Source organism: Podarcis tiliguerta, assembly GCF_965153285.1.
Source record: "Podarcis tiliguerta genome assembly, chromosome: 12".
Taxonomy (NCBI): domain Eukaryota; kingdom Metazoa; phylum Chordata; class Lepidosauria; order Squamata; family Lacertidae; genus Podarcis; species Podarcis tiliguerta.
Window position 1 is genome coordinate 13,114,311 of NC_139545.1, and position 19,373 is coordinate 13,133,683.

General features: G+C 44.9%; 2 protein-coding genes across 8 annotated transcripts in view; one reads left to right on the top strand and one right to left on the bottom strand.

Annotated features, from left to right (window-relative positions):
* FYCO1 (FYVE and coiled-coil domain autophagy adaptor 1) overlaps nt 1–19,373 on the bottom strand; it is a 69,144-nt gene that overhangs the window by 19,523 nt on the left and 30,248 nt on the right. For 2 of the 3 annotated variants that reach the window (XM_083404644.1, XM_083404646.1), the window contains 3 exons: nt 15,613–15,762; nt 14,465–14,664; nt 13,855–13,999 (listed from right to left, as the gene is read on the bottom strand). In XM_083404644.1, the coding sequence (XP_083260770.1) occupies nt 13,855–13,999; nt 14,465–14,664; nt 15,613–15,762 (495 nt within the window). The remainder of the gene's footprint in view (nt 1–13,854; nt 14,000–14,464; nt 14,665–15,612; nt 15,763–19,373) is intronic. The other variant, XM_083404645.1, reaches the window with a different exon arrangement.
* Nucleotides 1,656–10,649, top strand: CXCR6 (C-X-C motif chemokine receptor 6). 5 transcript variants are annotated; one of them, XM_083405098.1, is made up of 4 exons: nt 1,656–2,348; nt 4,115–4,254; nt 5,710–5,792; nt 8,743–10,646. In XM_083405098.1, exon 4 carries the CDS (start codon nt 8,764–8,766, stop codon nt 9,805–9,807), a length of 1,044 nt encoding a protein of 347 aa, XP_083261224.1. In that variant the 5' UTR covers nt 1,656–2,348; nt 4,115–4,254; nt 5,710–5,792; nt 8,743–8,763; the 3' UTR covers nt 9,808–10,646. The 5 variants fall into 5 exon arrangements, with proteins under 5 accessions (XP_083261224.1, XP_083261223.1, XP_083261226.1 ...); XM_083405097.1 differs by having other exon boundaries at nt 4,115–4,174; XM_083405100.1 differs by lacking the exon at nt 5,710–5,792 and having other exon boundaries at nt 4,115–4,174; nt 8,743–10,647.

Consider the following 19,373-nt stretch of genomic DNA (forward strand, 5'->3'; position numbering starts at 1 on the left):
ACTCTGTGTAGGTTCTCTCACAGGCTTTGATCTTATAAATCCATCCACCACCACCCCACAAAAAAACCATTCATAAGCAAGTCCACAGGATATCTTGTTCACCCAACAATGTGCATCATTTAGTTCAGTTTTCCATTCCATTGAAAAGGATGTGATAAGTTATCTCTCTTATCAGTCTCTCTATCTATCATGTACAGCTACAGTTTTCCCACAATATATATTGTTTCAGCCACATATGTACCATAAACAACTCTGTGATCTTTTTCTGCTGAGAAGCGATATAGACTGTAAATCCTTGGAATAAAATAAATAATAAGTACTGAGCATACATTACAGGGATCTTGCCTCAGCTCCTACATGCTGTCATCATAAAACAATGACTGCCTCTTTCATGCGTTCATGAGTAAATGCAGTTTACAGATGGATAGCTCTTCTGAAAGGGCCCTTACACGCTTGTACCTGAATGCTAAATGGCAGGGCTCTAATCTCTACTGAATGGAGAGAGAATTAAAGATAAAGGGACCCCTGACCATTAGGTCCAGTCATGACCGACTCTGGGATTGCAGCGCTCATCTCGCTTTATTGGCCGAGGGAGCCGGCGTACAGCTTCCGGGTCATGTGGCCAGCATGACTAAACCACTTCTGGCGAACCAGAGCAGCACATGGAAACGCTGTTTACCTTCCCGCCAGAGTGGTACCTATTTATCTACTTGCACTGGCATGCTTTCGAACTGCTAGGTTGGCAGGAGCAGGGACCGAGCAACGGGAGCTCACCCCGTCGTCGCGGGGATTCAAACCACCGACCTTCTGATCGGCAAGTCCTAGGCTCTGTGGTTTAACCCACAGCGCCACCCATGTCCCTTTATTCATTCAGCTGTACCTTTATGCATTCATTTATTTACCGTATTTTTCGCTCTATAGGACACACTTTTCCCCCTCCAAAAATTAAGGGGAAATGTGTGTGCGTCCTATAGAGTGAATGCAGGCTGCGCAGCTAAGCCCAAAGCCAGAACAGGGAGAAGGAGCGCCGCACAGTGCTCCGTCTCGCTGTTCTAGCTTGGGGTTAGCTGCGCAAAGCCTCCGCAGGGCAGCGGGGTGAAGGCCCTCTGCTGCCCTGCGGAGGCTTCAATGGCCATCCCCGAAGCCAGAACAGAGAGGCAGAGCGCTGTGCAGCGCTCCGTCTCACTGTTCCAGCTTGGGGATGGCTGCGCAAAGCCCCCGCAGGGCAGCGGGGTGCCTTCACCCGCCTGCTCTGCCATTGGCTTCAGGCGGCTATCCGCAAGCCTTCGGAGCGCAGCGGGAACTCCTGGAGAGAGAGGGGGGTCAGTGCACACCGATGCCTCTTGCTCTCCAGGCTACGCTTCGCTGGAGAGGCGCTGCACAGTTTTTCCTCTCTGCGCAGCGCACCTTCAGCGAAGTGGGAGGAGAAATGGAAGGGGCTCCGTTTCTCCTGCCGCTTCGCTGAAGGGGCGCTGAGCAGAGAGGGGGAGATTCCCCCCCCCCCCGTTCTCTCCCTCCTATGGTCCGGTGCGTCCTATGGTCCGGTGTGTCCTATAGAATGAAAAATACGGTATACGAGAATACCTTGGCAGCGTACATTAAAATATGATGAACCACAAACAATAAATCAAAATTCAAATAAACTAATCAGTAGCTAGGCTCACACTTCAGGAAAAGCCAGTGTGAGGAAGTTCTAAGCAAGCGCTGAAAACCTGACGCAGTTGACACTTTCAGGATGGCGAAATATTGCGCTGCTTCATGTAAAACTTGCCGGGGGCTAATTTGAGCAGACTCATGATTTTATCCTCTACGTCTGGCATTCTACAGCACTAGTAATTTTATTGCTACAGTTCTCTATTTTGTTTGGTATTATTTTGCATCATTTTTTATATATTTGCGAAGAGTTTCTTTCTGAATACAGCTCACTGACTGCAATAAAGAGACAGAGGGAGGCAGCCACCCCAGACAGGTGATTTTGGGCGTCATGAAAGGGCAGCAGATGCTTAGTTATTTATTATTTTATTTTTACTGCCAGGCAGGCAGTGGGATTTTTATTTTTATTTTGCCTCAGGTGCCAAAGTAACATCAACTGACCATGCACTGGTCAGCCCTGGTTGCACATATTTTGGGATATATATCTACATATTAGCTTTATTTTCACCCCTAGCCTGGCAGCATAGGCAACACTCTCTCTTCTACCCTGCTTTGTGGTTTTGCTTGATGTATAAAATGAAGAAATCACTGAAAGGAAACTCCAGAGGGAGCAGCTCCAATAAATACGCATAACCACCACTACCTCGAGCTGACATCTGAATTTGAGTCGCATCTCTTGCACTGACTGCTGCAAGGTATGTAGTTATCTCCTCTTTGAGGAAAAGCTATCCCATCTTTGTAAACATTAGGTTGTGGCGGGGCCCAGTTGGTTCCTCTAGCAAGCCCCTTGAAAGCTAACTTAAGTAGCTTTCAAGTTAGAAATAGGTTAATTTTCTTTGCCAAGAGGTTTTGCTGTAAAAAAATATGTTTATCTTATATACTTAAACAGAGTCAGGTTAAGACAATAGGGCACTTGAACCATCTTCTGGGGCAGTGTTCCCCAACCTTGGGCCTCCAGCTGTTTTTGGACTACAACTCCCATCATCCCTCGCTAGCAAGACCAGTGGTCAAGGATGATGGGAATTGTAGTCCAAAAACAGCTGGAGGCCCAAGGTTGGGGAAAACTGTTCTGGGGCATATATTACTATTATTCGAGTTTTCCCATCTACCAGAGATAGGCACAAACAATTCCAGATATTGTTGGCACACTCACTGTCATTGTTTTCAGCCTGCCAACGATATGTCACTGATTACATTTCCATCTCCTTTGCATCTGCTGGAAACCACAGGAGGGGAGAGTGACTCTTTTGCTTGAATCCTGCTTAAAGGTTTCCCACAGGCATGTAGTTGGCCACTGTGAGAACAGGATGCTGGAATAGATGGGCCGTTCAGTGGCGTAGCGTGGGGGGTGCAGGGGGGGCTGGGCGCACAGGGCGCAACATCTGGGGGTTAGGGTTAGGGGGCGCAGATCCACGGGTGGGGGGGGGCAAATTACTTGCCTTGCCCCGGGTGCTGACAACCCACGCTATGCCACTGGGGCCGTTGGCCTGATCCAGAAGGCTCTTCTTATGTTTCCTTTGCATTGAAATGAATGGGGTGGTACTCCGATAAAGTATTGGAGTACTACCATATATCCAAAACAATGGGAGAAATTGGAAGGATCTCAAAAGAGAAGGCAGACAGGGACTGGAAGGTGTTTAAAAGATACTTGCAAAACTATACCGAAAAATCAGAACTCCTATTAGAATAAACAAGTTTCGTTTCAAATATTGGAATACTAAATAAGATGGATAACAATGTCTAATAGAAAAAGAAATATGAAATTAGGTTAAAGGTGTGTGAAGGAAAGTCATAGAAGTAGAAAGAAATTGCAATTGAGTAGATTGGAAGTCTAACACAAAGGGTGAGGGGTGGTGGATGGTGATGGGAATTATCTGTGGGATTGAGTGTAGGTATGTTGTAGGTATGTTGAATGTATGTAGGTATGTTGTATGAAATGTATGTTTGTATGTGTATTAATGTTGAATTATTTTAACAATAAAAAATTATATAATCTAAAAAAAAAAAAAGAAATGAATGGGGTGGAATAATGTAATGGCTTTGTGCAAATTATATAAGTTATGTCCTTTTGCCACAATGAACAGCGAGACAAATAATGTTGTTTTTGGCAAAAGATGAACTGCAGCAAAATGGAAACAGTGTTGCATGCAGTAAATACAGAGTGGAATGGGAAATGATGTGTTCTTACATCCATACTCTGGAGAGCTACTTTTTGGACAGAAGATAGTCTGACCTGGTATAGGCAGCTTCCTATTAGCCATGTGACACAATCAGGAGGAACCATGACCGCACAAAACAACACAAAATTGCCACTGTTTCCCCCAAACCCCCACAAAATTCTTTCCGTGGGATTGTTTGGCTCTGCTCCATTAGATTGCTAGTTTTACTCTTTTAGCATGAACATTCTTTTCTGTTGATGAGTCATATTCTAGCTCGATTTTGGAAATGCTGTTTCTTTCAGGGTCCAGGTCAACTTTGTTATCGTGAAAACACAGCTTGTGAAGTACACCCGGATTGTGAAGTACGGCTCTTTAGCTCCTTTCACTCAATACTGACATGGGATTGATGGCTACAGCTGCCTGTTCATGAGTATACTTCCTGGTATTATTTAGTCACAGATAACTTTGTGGTTTTGCTATTACTAGCGTTTGAAAAGCTGTTTGAAAAGCACTGTGCTATGAAAGAAATGAAACTCTAAAGCCTAGTCTTGCAATGAGATCCTATCTCTGGTAATTTATTGCCTGTCATCCAGTGTTCCCCAACCCTGGGCCTCCAGCTGTTTTTGGACTACAATTCCCATCATCCTTGACCACTGGTCTTGCTAGCGAGGGATGATGGGAGTTGTAGTCCAAAAACAGCTGGAGGCCCAAGGTTGGGGAACACTGAACCATCAACTTCAAGAAAGTGAGACACAAGTAAAGAGAAGGTAACATTGAAATGTATTCGTTTATCATTAACTCACAGGTATCCCAAATGCCTCACCAACAAATACAAATTAGAATAATTATCTGGGGCACTGTGTCACAGACCAGTTGGATGCAGAGGAATGGTGGGAGGAACCAGCTGGGGAACCCCCCCCCCAAGGGGAGAAGACTCAGAGCCTGGGGATTGGTGGTGGGGCGACAATGAGTGGTCAGAGGGAGACGACTGTGAGGAGGTGGTGTCAGAAGCTGAAGAGGCAACAGGGCTTAGTGAGCTGGGAGAGTCTGTGGCAGACAGAAGTCCAGAATCAGAGGCAGACGCTGAAGAAGAAGGAGGGAGGCCAAGAGGGAGAGATGAGTTGGGCTGCTGAAGAGCCCCTCTTGCTGTGACAAGCTGTCCTCCCTACTGGACTCCCAGAACCAGATGAGGCAAGAAAAGGGCAGAGAAGTTGGCACAGGCTCTGATTGCTTGGGGGAAAACCCTGAAGAGGAGGTAACTTACGACAGCTGGGAGAAGGTAGGGACTTTCCATCTCGGCAACAGATCCATGGGGAAAGACCTTCCAGGGATGAGCCGCTGTTCTCATTAGGCCTGAGACTCCGCCAAGTTTGTTCAGATCTTGTCCTTGCTAATAAAGAGTTAGCTCCAACTTGCATAGTGTGATTTACTGCCAGCTCGTTCCTGACACACTACCAGTTAAATCAGGAATGTGGAACTTGTGGCCCTCCAGGTGTTGATTGACTTCAACTCTCATCAGCCCCAGCCAATGGTCAGGGGATAATGGGAGTTGCAGTCCAGCCATGTCTGGAAGACCACAGAATGCCTGTTCCTGAATTACATAGTTCCATTCAAATGGTGGGGATGGCCAGTTTACTTATTGACTTGCCACTCCAGGGATCTGCTGCTTGGCAGGAGGGGATTCTGGCAACCCAGTTCCAAACTCCCTTATGATACTGAGCCTGTCTGACATCATACGGAGAACAGTAGCTAGAGTAAGATGTTGGGGAGTCAAAGAAAGAACAGCTAAAAGTGCAGGGACAATTGTGATAAAAATGAAGGGGAAGAGGCAAAGACTCCATGCAACTTAAATGGCCTACGGTTTGACTCAATTAATTTTTTTATTTATTCCATTTAGAGCCTGGCTCTCCTCCAAGGAACTCAAGGTGGCATATGTTGTTTCCCCCCTCTGAATTTTATCTTCACAACCCTGTGAGTTAGGTAAGGCTGAGAGATACGGAGTGGTCCTAGAACACCAGTGAGCTCTGGGGCTGAGTGGGGATTTGAACCAAAGTAATGTACCTTGGTCCAGTCCAATACTTGATCCCCAGTAGATTAAGCATGCTGCCCGAAGAATTTTATTATCAGTGCAGTGTATGTTCTGCAATTTTGCACCGGTGCTGTGCAAGATAATAATAATAATAATAATAATAATAATAATAATAATAATTTATAATAATAATTTATTATTTATACCCCGCCCATCTGGCTGGGTTTCCCCAGCCACTCTGGGCGGCTTCCAAAAGAATATTAAAATACTGTGATACATCAAACATTAAAAGCTTCCCTAAACAGGGCTGCCTTCAGATGTCTTCTAAAAGTCTGGTAGTTGTTGTTCTCTTTGACATCTGGTGGGAGGGCGTTCCACAGGGCAGGTGCCACTACCGAGAAGGCCCTCTGTCTGGTTCCCTGTAACTTGGCTTCTCGCAGTGAGGGAACCGCCAGAAGGCCCTCGGTGCTGGACCTCAGTGTCCAGGTAGAACGATGGGGGTGGAGACGCTCCTTCAGGTATACTGGACCGAGGCCGTTTAGGGCTTTAAAGGTCAGCACCAACACTTTGAATTGTGCTCGGAAACGTAATATGGAATCATGTGCAGAATTCAGCATCCTAAGAAGCTCTGCATGTTTTTTTTAAAAAAATTAGGTTTCTAGCCTTTATGACCTCAAAGAGGTTTTAAAAGGATACTGGCTATGACTGACAAAATCTAAACAACAGGGAAATGGGATGCATGGGTGGGAGTTCCAGCTCACAAACGGCAGAATTTCTGTTCCTTGCATATCAGTGATTTCTCCCTGAGGCTGCTGGCAGTACATTTTGAAAAATAAGCAGTATGTACAAATGTGCTTAGGGACACGGGTGGCGCTGTGGGTTAAACCACAGAGGCTAGGGCTTGTCGATCAGAAGGTCAGCGGTTCGAATCCCCGTGACGGGGTGAGCTCCCGTTGCTCGGTCCCTGCTCCTGCCAACCTAGGAGTTCGAAAGCACGTCAAAGTACAAGTAGATAAATAGGTACTGCTCCGGCGGGAAGGTAAATGGCGTTTCCATGCGCTGCTCTGGTTCGCCAGAAGCGGCTTAGTCATGGTGGCCACATGACCCGGAAGCTGTACACCGGCTCCCTCGGCCAATAAAGCGAGATGAGCGCCGCAACCCCAGAGTCAGCTACGACTGGACCTAATGGTTAGGGGTCCCTTCACCTTTACCTTTACAAATGTGCATACTTTACACAGTCTTGCTTGGATGTCGGTTTCATTGGTGTATAATTATGGCTGGGTCTTAAAAAGTTTTTAGTGCAGAATGATGTTCATTAATCCCTGCCCACCTGTCAAAATCCTTTGTGCAACTTTGCAAGTTTGCCTCCTGCTCTCTCTGTAAACTCCTAATCTCAGAGGTTTAAAAGGGGAGTGTGGGGAGGCTGGCAAAGGCTTTAAGATAGTCCCTGTGCTCCTGTTTCAGACTGAAATGGCAGTGTGGGGACTGACTTAAAGCCATTTGCAAAAGTGCTCTTTGAAACAGACCTTTTCACCTTTAAATGAGAAGAGTGGTTTCTGCTTCAAACAGTGCTTTTGCAAAACACTTTAAAGCAGCCTGGGAGACAGAAATGGAAGCATGGGGGCTGCCTTCACGTCCTTTGCAAAAGTATTGTTCGAAGCAGCTCACATTTCTGTGCTGGTGACAGCAGGGTGGGTGGGTGAGACTGCTCTTCCCCCCGCCCACAATACCACTGATGCCACAACCTGCTTGCTCAAATAAAAAGAATGAGTTGCTTCAAACAGCGTTTCTGCAAAAGGCTTAGATCCCTGCTCATCAATGATGTCCACAGACTAGAGGTTCCTCACTCCTGGTTTACATGATCACTTTTCTTGGGATGGAAGAGATTTTTAAAAATCCCCCTATCTTGCCAGGTCTTGCGGCCTTCTTAAATTAATTTAAAATTTTGAATTCAGGCCTTGAACAAGTATATTAGAAAACAGAGGTTTAAAGCAGCTCAGGGGCTGCTACCTCAAGATAACCAGAGTGTGGAAAACAAGCTGTCTATCTGAATCTTACTGTTGTTGCTAATGACGGTTTTCAATAAACTGTGCACAATGCTTAATACAGTGGTACCTTGGTTCTCAAACACCTTGTTACTCAAACAACTAGGAACCCAAACACTGCAAACCTGGAAGTGTTCCAGTTTGCAAACTTTTTTTGGAAGCCAAATGTGCTCTGTTTTGAGTGTTACGCTTCTGATTTGAGTACCACACTTTCATTTTGAGTGTTAGGCTGAGGTCTGTCTGTTCTTGCTATTTATTTTGTGTTTTTGCAACTCTCTTTTTTGTTTTTGTGACTGTGTGGAACCCAGTTCAGCTATCGATTGATTGATTGTGTGTGTGACTGCAGTTTATTGCTTTCACTTTAAGGATCCATGGTCTTGTTAGATAGTAAAATTTATTTTAAATTGTTGTCTTAAGGGTTGTTTTTAAAAGTCTGGAACAGATTAATCCATTTTGCATTACTTTCTATGGGAAAGCGTGACTTGGTTTTGGAACGCTTTGGTTTTGGAACGGACTTTCAGAATGGATTAAGTTTGAGAACCAAAGTACCACTGTACAAACACTTCCAAGAGTCAGAAACTCAGCCCAAGCAAAACTGGCTTGAATCTACCAATCTACATCTTATGTCTCAAAAGTTAGCTTACATGGGCTTCCTCCCCACTCAGTGGTAGATAAGGCAAACACAACCGTATAGATGGGGGTACATGCAGTACATACTCAAGGCTTATATCGTGTCCCTTGTCAATGATTATGTGGTTTCATCACAGAGCAAGTGAAATTTAAGAGTTTTGCAGCAATGTAGAGAGACATTGCAATCCACCTACTGAGACAATTTTGAAATGTGTATGTTTTACAGGTATTTGAGAAAGCAGGCTACATGGCTACCGATGATGATTATTTTGCTGAATACCCCAACACCACATTTCAGAACGATGAAAGCGCACACAAGACGTTTACAGCGTTTAGCAGTGTCTTCCTGGTCTGCATGTATTCATCTGCCTGTATCTTTGGAGTCTCAGGGAACACTTTGGTTCTTATCATTTTTATCTTCTATGAAAAAGTAAAGGTGTTGACGGATGTATTTCTGGTGAGCTTGGCTGTAGCTGACTTGTGCTTTGTTTGCACCTTGCCATTCTGGGCTTATTCTGCTGCTAAGGAGTGGATCTTTTACACTTTGCCGTGTCAAATCATCCGAGGCCTTTACACCTTGAATCTGTATGGTTCCATGCTAACCCTCACCTGCTTAACCATTGACAGGTATTTTGCTATCGTCCAAGCCACCAAAGCACACATCAGCCAAGCCAAAAGAATAGTCTGGGGTAAAACAGTTTGCATTTTGGTTTGGGTGCTTTCATTGCTATTTGCTTTGCCACAGTTTTTATTTAGCACGCAGAAGGAATATAGCAAAAAGGTATGCATTGTAGACTACCCTTCAAATTCTTTGCAGATGCTCACCGAAGCAATTCAAATGACTCTTGGATACTTCTGCCCTATGCTGGTCATGGTTCTTTGCTACTCAATCATCACAAAAACTTTACTCTACGCGAAGGGCTTCCGCAAGCAGAAATCCTTAAAAATAATATTTGCCATTGTTGTGGTGTTCATTTTTACACAGACGCCCTATAACATCTTGAAACTCATTCGTGCTGCGGACCAGAGTGTCATGATGGACGACGGATTCCGGTTTGAATATGCTTTGATCGTAACGGAAGCCATTGCTTATTTCCACAGTTGCCTCAACCCTGTTCTCTATTTCTTTATCGGTTTGAAGTTTAGGAGGAGCCTGGTAAAAATCCTTAAAAAGCTTGGATGTGCTAAACATGAACAAACCAGGAAGCCATGCCAAACTACGGATGATGATTGCTCAAAATCCTGCACCGCCACACAGAACGCAGAGGAAACAAGCATGTATCCATTGTAAGAGGGTCTTGAAGAGCATCTCTTTTGTTGAGCTTCAGTTTTAGTCACCCTGGGCATTTGTGCGAGCAAAAGCAACAGGCAGAATCTCCTCAACATAGCTAACCTGTTTGTAAAGTTGGTGAAAGCTTCCCTGCAAGCAAACTTTGCAGAATCTCATTGCCACCCTGATTCTTATGCTAGAGGCATCTTATGAGAAGAGACTCAATTGCGTTACATTTCATACAATCCTTAAAAATGTTCCAACATACCTACACTCAATCAGACAGATAATGTATGTTTGTATGCTTGTATATTCGCAATATGTGTGTATTAATGCTTAATCATTTTAATAATAAAAACTTTTCCAAAAAAAAAGAAAAAGAAAAAAGACTCAATTGCGTTAAGGTATACAGCAGCTATGGAAGAGATGCTGAATGGGTGTTTAGGTTAGCATTTGCCCTTATTTTAAGGAAGTGCCAGTGGGAAGCGGAACCCTCTGCTTCCCAGGAAGAACATACTGGCAAGGGGATGGCCATCTTGTCCCTGGTAAAGGCTTCATTTACTCTGCCCTCTCTCTCTCTCTCCACCCCCACCCCTCTTTTGCATCATGCTTATTAGATTGTGAGCCAGTGGGCCGGGGCTATCTTTTAACCTCTGTACAGTGCTTAGAAAACATTGGGTACTTTATGAAAGTCAAATCATGATAGTTTGCAATTCAAAGCTGGTCATGAAAGCAGTTTGGAAAAGCATGAATGGCGGACACACTTTTCAGGTGGTTGGCATGCAAGAACTTGGAAACCATGCTTTTACTTGCTTTGGCTCACCATATGAATCTTTTATAAATAAATAAATAAAGATAGCTAGATGTTCATGGAGAACAAAAAACATACACAAGAACAAAAAACATACACAGTGTTTGTATCTCTTGTCTTTTCTTGTGTCAAGGAGTTCCATAGCTCAGCTTTCTCAAACTAAGAACAAACACTGGCCCTGGAGGCACTGTGACATAACCCCCTCTCCCCCAATTTTAGGCGCAACTTGCTCATCCAGAGGCTTTAAGTGTAGAAGGCTGTTTATACTGTATTTCCCCTTTCCCACTCCCCACAGAACTCTGAAAGTATTTTCACCCATCTCCTGCAATTTCTTCTTCCGTTCCCCTTCCACAATTCACCTGTACCTTACCCCACCCTCCTCTCCAACTGACAACTTGTTTCAACCTTCCTCCCAGGTCCTTTTCCATTCACCTCTTCCTCCTAAAACAGCTTTCCTCTCTAATCCCTTTCCTTTCTATGCCCAGTTAATCATCACCACCTCAGAATATTAGGCTATAATCTCTCTTCCTAATCTCCTTCAGCACCTTCTCTGGCCCTTTTCCCTCAGAGCAGAGAGGCCTCTCCCCCTCCCACAAACTCCTCTGTTTCCGGGGAACCTTGACGAAGTCTAGAAGGAGTTGCTAGGGTTGGCATCAGTCTAACCAAAAGGCTACAGCATAGCTATGGGGGAGGGAAGGGCAGCCAACTCATGAGGCAACAAGCAGGAAAGTGGCTTGAGGCCCACTGGTAGTCCCTAGGTCTACTGTTTTGAGGAACTGTTAGTTAAAGGGAAGAAAACATCCTGTCCCCTTCTTCCCCCACAGCTCCTTGAACTCCACCAAACACTGGGAGGCATCTCCTAGCCTTCCATATGTTGTTTTTTTCCAGGGGCCTCAAATAGGTGCAGGGAAGTGAAGGTTACCTTCAGTGAACAGTAGACCCACTAATTTTCCAGCCATCAGTCTGAGATTTACCCTTCTTTTGGTTTCTCTGCCCAGTTTTCCTTTTTTGCTTTTGTTTTACTTACAAAACTCTCTCTTTTTTAACTTTATTCCAAAGCCAAAAAAGAGTTACAAACATGAAATTCAAAATCCAAATTCGTTTTGTAACATAAGCCTATTACATATTTGACTAGATTAAAATATACCTAATTGCTATAGACTTCCCTTTGCTATATATAAATGCAACGCAATTAGAAATATTATATTAGAAATTTTTATAAATTCCCCTATAACCCCCACTCCCCTTCATCCATTTGTGATCTCAATATTTCTTTTAACTTATTCTATCTTCTTGTGTTGTTGTAGCTTAATAATTATTCAATTGATTCTTTTATTATTTCCTTGCTTACCCCTGCACGTTTTACACATTATCTATTAATATTCCAGGTCCAGAACCGTATTTTTTCATGTATTCCTTCACTCCATCCCATTCTTTAATTATTCTCTGTTTTGAATGGCCTCTAATGATTGCCATCAATTTTGCCATTTCCACAAACTCACAGAGCTTGCTTTGCCATTCTAACAATGATGGTATTTTCTCCCCCTTCCAATTCTTCGCGATCAATATTCTGGCCACTGCTGTTGTGTAAAGGAATACATTTTTCTTATCTCTGGGGATGTCATTAGATATTAGGCCTAATAGAAAAGCCTCTGCCTTTTTGATAAACAAAATCTTAAATAGTTTTTTCAGTTCCTCATATACCTCGTTCCAATTTTTTTAAACAATTTTACACCCCCCACCATGTATGATAAAAGGTTGTTTTGCTCACAAAACTCATTAAGTCAGCAGTTTTGCCACTGGCATCAAAACTTTGCTCTTTTGGTGTGAGCAAGCAAAAAAGGGAAGGGAAGTTTGTGTGAGGCAGACACTTTGGGCAGGAAATGTGCGCTGACAAATGAAACGGCGAACCTGAATCCTTGTCACTCTTAACCAGAAGTGTCTGTGGCATTCTCATGCAAGCTTCCTGCCTGACATTGAGCTGGCTGCTTCACACTGTGGAAACGAACAAACACTGCATTGCTGGGCACTTTGATACAGTTCTGATCTGAGCAAGGCAGACAGGAATTATTAACAGTGTTTACAGCAGGGACTATGACTCCCATCATCCATGACCACTAGCCATGCTGGCAGAGCTGATGGGCCCAACATCTGGAGAGCCACTGGTTCCCCAACCCTGGTTCATAGGATTATAAACCCTGAAGGAATCAATGAGCCATACTGGTTCATACTTCTGTGGGCTACACGTTTAATTTTCCTTACGTAGGGTGAAACTAGACTTTACCTTGGCAGAAGGAATGGGAATTGATTACACATGCCAATTCCTGCCTCCAAATGCTACCCCCCCCAGCCACCCCCACAAGCCTCCCCACCCCTTGATGAGCTCTGGTCTAGTTTATAAGCCTGATTGTGGGGAGGGAAACCTTTAAAACTGGGATTGCTAACCTTGACCGGGCCCATGGGCATATTTGCAAACTGTGGACACTGCTGTGGGCACCAAAGGCACACTCCTCCTTGCCAGTGGTTAGACTTGAACAAGTGATCTTCCTCAAGAGTGCAGCTGGGGAGGCAAGAGTTAACCTTCCTTCCCCAGCTACACTCTCCCATGGACAACGGAGGGCTCTTTACCAGTGGCATAGCATGGGCAGGGCCACAGGGGCAGTTACTGGGGGGTGTGTGTGTAAAACTCTTAGGGGCACAAAATTTTAAAGAAAAAAAATAGTACAGTGGTAGCTCAGGTAACATATGCTTCAGGTTACATACGCTTCAGGTTACAGACTCCGCAAACCCAGAAATAGTGCTTCAGGTTAAGAACTTTGCTTCAGGATGAGAGCAGAAATCTTGCTCCGGCGGCGCGGCAGAAGCAGGAGGCCCCATTAGCTAAAGTGGTCCTTCAGGTTAAGAACAGTTTCAGGTTAAGAACGGACCTCCGGAACGAATTAAGTACTTAACCTGAGGTTCCACTGTAGTAGTAATAATAAATAAAAAACAGTGCACCCTCTGCCTCACACAGTAAATCTCCCCATGTTCGCATGGGCAGACTGAGGAGAGGATTTGGGTGATGGCTGATTGCTATGGCGCCCTCTGCATGGGTTGAGCTATTGCCCCTTCATTCCAGCCTATCGGATGAGTGCTGCCAAGGATACTTGCCCTGGGCACTAGAAACCCATGCTGCGCCACTGCCCTTTACAAGCCTATTCTACTTTGGAACAGATTGTGTGTGTGTGTACACACGTGTATAAATTATGTTTACTCACAGATCGGTTATACCATGGTCCAAAGATTCTTCTTCAGTTTGGCTTTCATTGTGAACCGAGTTGTCTTCCTTTATCTGGCCCACTTCCTCGTCGGTGATTATATCAAACACGGCATCATCTGTGGGTTTAGAGGCTTCATTTGTAACTGTACCACAACAAAGGACACAAAACAAGAAAGTGTTATTATGCTGCATATAAAGTAAGACAATGTAATTTCTCAGTGTTCATTATAGACTTATGGGACTTGAAGAGGAATTTGGATTTCATATCCCGCTTTATCACTACCCTAGGGAGTCTCAAAGCAGCTAACATTCTCCTTTTCCTTCCTCCCCCACAACAAACACTCTGTGAGGTGAGTGGGGCTGAGAGACTTCAGAGAAGTGTGACTAGCCCAAGGTCACCCAGCAGCTGCATGTGGAGGAGCGGGGAAGCGAACCTGGTTCCCCAGATTACGAGTCTATCGCTCTTAACCACTACACCACACTGGCTCTCTGGACATCAAGCGCTGCCATCTGTACCAAAGCAGACACAACGATAGACTATGAGCTGAAGTCCACAGCAGATTCTTTTCCAAGAAATTTAATCCCATTTATACACAGGAAGGACTCACCCATAACTCTATGGACCAGGGACAATGGTGAGGCTAGCAGGCTTGATGATGCTTCTTCTTGGCTTGTGTTTGATCCAGAATCAACTGAGATGGCACTTGCCTTTTTAAAGCAAGCCCGGCAACAGCGCTCCTTCTTGCCAGTATGCTCTGACATGGCATAGTTGTTGCAGCAGTAGTAGCAGAAAATGCGCCCACACATTCTAAAAATGATGGAATTTTAAAAGAGAAAAGAAAAGAGTTCTTCATATCAAAATGAAGGCATTTAAGGGATACAATATCCAACATGCAGAAAGCGACATTCTTCATAATATTGCCAATCTGGATTCCCTTTGAAGTCAATGGAAGAACACTGTGTTTTATCCAACATTGAGTAAATCCATTGAAATTAACAGACATGACTAATTTAGGCCCATTCATTTTGATGGGTCTACTCTGAGTGTAACGTAATTGGATGCTGAGTTAAATATACACCTAAAAGGCCAACTATATCAACCCATTCCCCAAACCAACAATCCTTTATAAAGTAATTCCTTTATATAACAGTGGAGAGAGATTAATGGTGAAGCGAACCGGTGATAATTTGGATTGTCATTTTTTCCAGAATGAGATGGGGTCGAGTCTGGAAAGATCTCCATATCCACACAAACAATGCTTCTGTCCCACAGTCTTCTCAAGCAGAAACCACAAATGCCAATTAAGGTAGAATTTGCTGTAATTCCAAGTGACACTATTTAAAGGTAAAGGTACCCCTGCCCGTACGGGCCAGTCTTGCCAGACTCTAGGGTTGTGTGCCCATCTCACTCAAGAGGCCGGGGGCCAGCGCTGTCCGAAGACACTTCCGGGTCACATGGCCAGCGTGACATCGCTGCTCTGGTGAGCCAGAGCCGCACACGGAAACGCCGTTTACCTTCCCGCTAGTAAGCGGTCCCTATTTATCTACTTGCACCCGAAAGTGCTTTCGAACTGCTAGGTTGGCAGGCGCTGGGACCGAACCACGGGAGCGCACCCCGCCGCGGGGATTCGAACCGCGACCTTTCGATCGGCAAGCCCTAGGCGCTGAGGCCTTTACCCACAGCGCCACCCGCGTCCCTTGTAAGTGACACTATTTACAATGGCACTATTTAGAAAAGTCACCCCTACAAACTGACCTGCAATGGTGGCGGCGATTCATCCAGCCAAATTCTTTCTTACAGTCTAGGCAACAGCTGACTTCCGCATCACCAAGCCATCTTTGTGCTGCAGTGAGTTTCTGCTGGAATTCCAAAGCATCCGACTTCTGCCAAAGGGCATCCTTGTCTCTTTCAAAGGTGTGCATAAAGAACAATTCATCATCTGTGAGTTTAGGTTTTAATAATTTAACCCCAGCCCATCACAGGAAAAACAAATCTCCCCTATTAAGGCAAATATCATTTAAATACAATGGATTCTTAGCTAAAATTCTGGTTGGACGCCATGCTTGTCTTTTTGCAAGCATTCCATATATGACATTACGCAAGACCATGTGGGTGGGTACGAAAGGAAGACAGCCCATATGTGTGCACATAAACAAAACATAGCCTCTCAAGACCATTTCCCTCTACTGTTGCTGGCTATGCTTCAATCTTTCACTTTTATAAGATCTAAATAATAATACGTTATCTATTGCATTTTATCATGAAGAAAATCTGAAAGTCTGCCAGAGAACTGAAAGGAGGAGGGAGGGTAGCACCGGCAGCCACAAATAATCGCCTGGCTAGCAGATCAAGCCAACATTTGTGAACCTCTGTTTGTAAGCTTACTTAATAAAAACTCTGGCTAGGATCTGTGAAGCTGAAGGGAGGTTAAGGCTTGTTTTTCCTCCAAGAAGAGCCTCCTATGCCACATGGCAAACAGTTTTGGAAACAGAGAAGAGTGTCAGAAACAGTTTGTGAAATGGTGTTGGGGTGAGGTGAGAATCAGTTATCTTGAAGTGTTTTTTTTGGTTTTAAACAGATGAACCACAGCACTAGAGAGCCAGGGCCAATATGGTTCCTACAGTGAGATGGTTTTAAACGTCAAAGTTTTAGTAGGTACACAGGGCATGTTAGTAACACGTACCGATAACATGTGAAGTAGACTCATAATTATGATTGAGTAATGAGTAATGGGACATGGGTGGTGCTGTGGGTAAAAGCCTCAGCACCTAGGGCTTGCCGATCGAAAGGTTGGCGGTTCGAATCCCTGCGGCGGGGTGCGCTCCCATTGCTCGGTCCCAGTGCCTGCCAACCTAGCAGTTCGAAAGCACCCTTGGGTGCAAGTAGATAAATAGGGACCGCTTACTGGCAGGAAGGTAAACGGCGTTTCCGTGTGCTGCGCTGGCTCGCCAGATGCAGCTTTGTCACGCTGGCCACGTGACCCGGAAGTGTCTCCGGACAGCGCTGGCTCTCGGCCTCTTAAGTGAGATGGGCGCACAACCCTAGAGTCTGTCAAGACTGGCCCGTACGGGCAGGGGTACCTTTACCTTTACCTTTTTAATGATTACAAATGTCAAAAAGGTCGAAATCTCCCATCTTTATACCATTTCAGACCTTTGTTAACAACAATAACAACAACAACAACAAATGTGCAACCGCATGCATGTTTACTTGGAATCAAGTCGCACTAGTTTCAATGGGACTTATTTCCAGGAAAGTGGGAATAAATCAGGGAGGGTAAACCTGTAAAGATGAGCAAAAACTACACACATGTATGAAAGGGAGACTTATTAAACATGCATTGCCCAAATTTCTTTAGGCCTTCTGTGTTAGATATTGTTTGGGGGGGGGGATGTATTTCTCTGTGGTTTAAAATGTCAAGTGTGACCCACAAACCACAGGACTTAACAAGTGCTGAAGTAATTGCAAAATATGTGGTGAAGATGTATCATTAAGAAGCAAGGTGTGATGCCACTGTCGAGAGAACATTACATTGCATAGAATCTACCACAGTTGCACAGGAAACAGAAACAAAGATGGTTCAGTTTGCAAGTAGCCAGTTCTTCTAAATGCCATCAGCAAAGTAACTGAGAACATAAATGAGTAAAGATTCTCAGATGGGGTGCACTAATGGCCTCACCACAAACCCTGGGGTCATATTCGTGCTGGAGCTGTGTTGAGCTAGTGATACAAGCAAATTGGCCAGCGCAAAGATTTAGGAGCCGGTGGCCTTAGCTATGCTCCACCATTAGAATCGGAAACCCACAATTCTTTTTTCATGAAACACTAGGGCAGTGGTGGGCCCGTGGTCCTCAGAAGTTGGACCCCTCCAAACCAGCCCCATCTTTCCTGGATGATGTCAGGGGCTGGAAAGTTCAATCTGCAGCAGTGCCGAATTTAAAAAGGGGTCACTTTTTGATGCAAAGGACAAATCAGGAGTACACTTCAGAGTGTGCTCCTGACCCTTTCCTTTGAAACTGAGTCACCAGGTGTCGTGGTGATGCTGGGTGATTGACAGAGGTCCTGATTGACAGAGGGCCGGCCTCGACCACCTGTCAAAATGGCCTGTGGGTTGTCTGTGGGAGCTTTGGATCCAGCCCTTTGGCTGGATCAGATTTGCGCCTCGTGCACTAGGGCTTGGTTCTCCAGCTTGCATTTTCCATGGCCCAGACTGCTATTTTCTATGGTCACTGCTAGATTTTTTTGCAGAGGCTGCAAAGAGCCAGAGGTCTACTGTTCCTGCTGAATTAGTATAGATGTAACACTAGGTATCACTTCACAATACAGTGGTACCTCTACTTACGCGCACCTCTGCTTACGTATACTTCGGGAAACGCACGCGGCAAACCCAGAAGTGTTTTCCCGGGTTTCGCCCCATGCGCATGTGCAGAAGCCCTCTACCGCACCGTGCGCATGCACAGAACAGGCCCCTCCTATTGCGAAAACCTTGGAATCTGACCAGAGCTCCGGAACAGATACCGTCCACAAGCGGAGGTACCATTGTACATAGATGAGCAACTTTTTACTCATTTTCCCCCCTTAAATAACAACAAAAAATAGCTTCAGAGAAGCCTTAGTCTTAAGAAGATTGCTTACATATTAAAAAAGGTAAAGGACCCCAGATGTTTAAGTCCAGTCAAAGGCGACTATGGTGTTGTGGTGCTCATCTCGCTTTCAGGCTGAGGGAGTTGGCGTTTGTCCACAGACAGCTTTCCGGGTCTTGTGGCCAGCATGACTAAACTGCTTCTGGCACAACGGAATACCATGATGGAAACCAGAGCGCATGGAAATGCCGTTTACTTTCCCACTGCAGCGGTACCTATTCATCTACTTGCACTGGCATGCTTTTGAACTGCTAGGTTGGCAGGAGCAGGGACTGAGCAATGGGAGCTCACTCCATCACGCAGATTTGAACCGCCGAACTTTGGATCGGCAAGCCCAAGAGGCTCAGTGGTTTAGACCACAGCTCCACCTGCGTCCCTTTTTCCTTACATATTAAGGATTGCACAAATGCAATTAACTTGCACTGTTTTCATGCAGGCATAGAGAAGCTTGAGCAGCCTCAGGACCTTGGGGAGTGGAGGGGGACATTTAACTATCCTTCCCTGCGACAACCCCTCTCTGAAGCTGCTGTTCGCATTTCGAGGGGAGCACCGATTGTTGCTAAGGGAAGCTTGCCCTGAAATGCAAACAGCAGCTTTGGAGAGCTGATCTTCACTGGATTTTGCCAGGAAACTGAATAGTAGCTTGCATGAAGGTAGGCAATTTATGTTGATTTCCTAAGTTAGTTTCACCTTTGATATTAATGGCAAAATGACAAAGAAATGAGCACATGTATTTTCCCTCCTTCCACTGGAGTGAATGGGAGCATTGGAAGCGTGGGAGCTTCCATCGCCTGCAGAAGATCACTGGATCAGAGACACTGGTTGATCTAAAACTCCACAGCGCATTGATGTGAATGAGGAGCTCCATGCAAA

What these genes read in the sequence shown, in the direction of transcription:
- CXCR6 (XM_083405096.1), top strand. Translation starts at nt 4,070, where the DNA reads ATGAGTCATATTCTAGCTCGATTTTGGAAATGCTGTTTCTTTCAGGGT. An exon ending in AAGTACACCCGGATTGTGAA is followed by an intron (nt 4,175 to 8,742) that starts GTACGGCTCTTT and finishes TATGTTTTACAG; the next exon opens with GTATTTGAGAAAGCAGGCTA.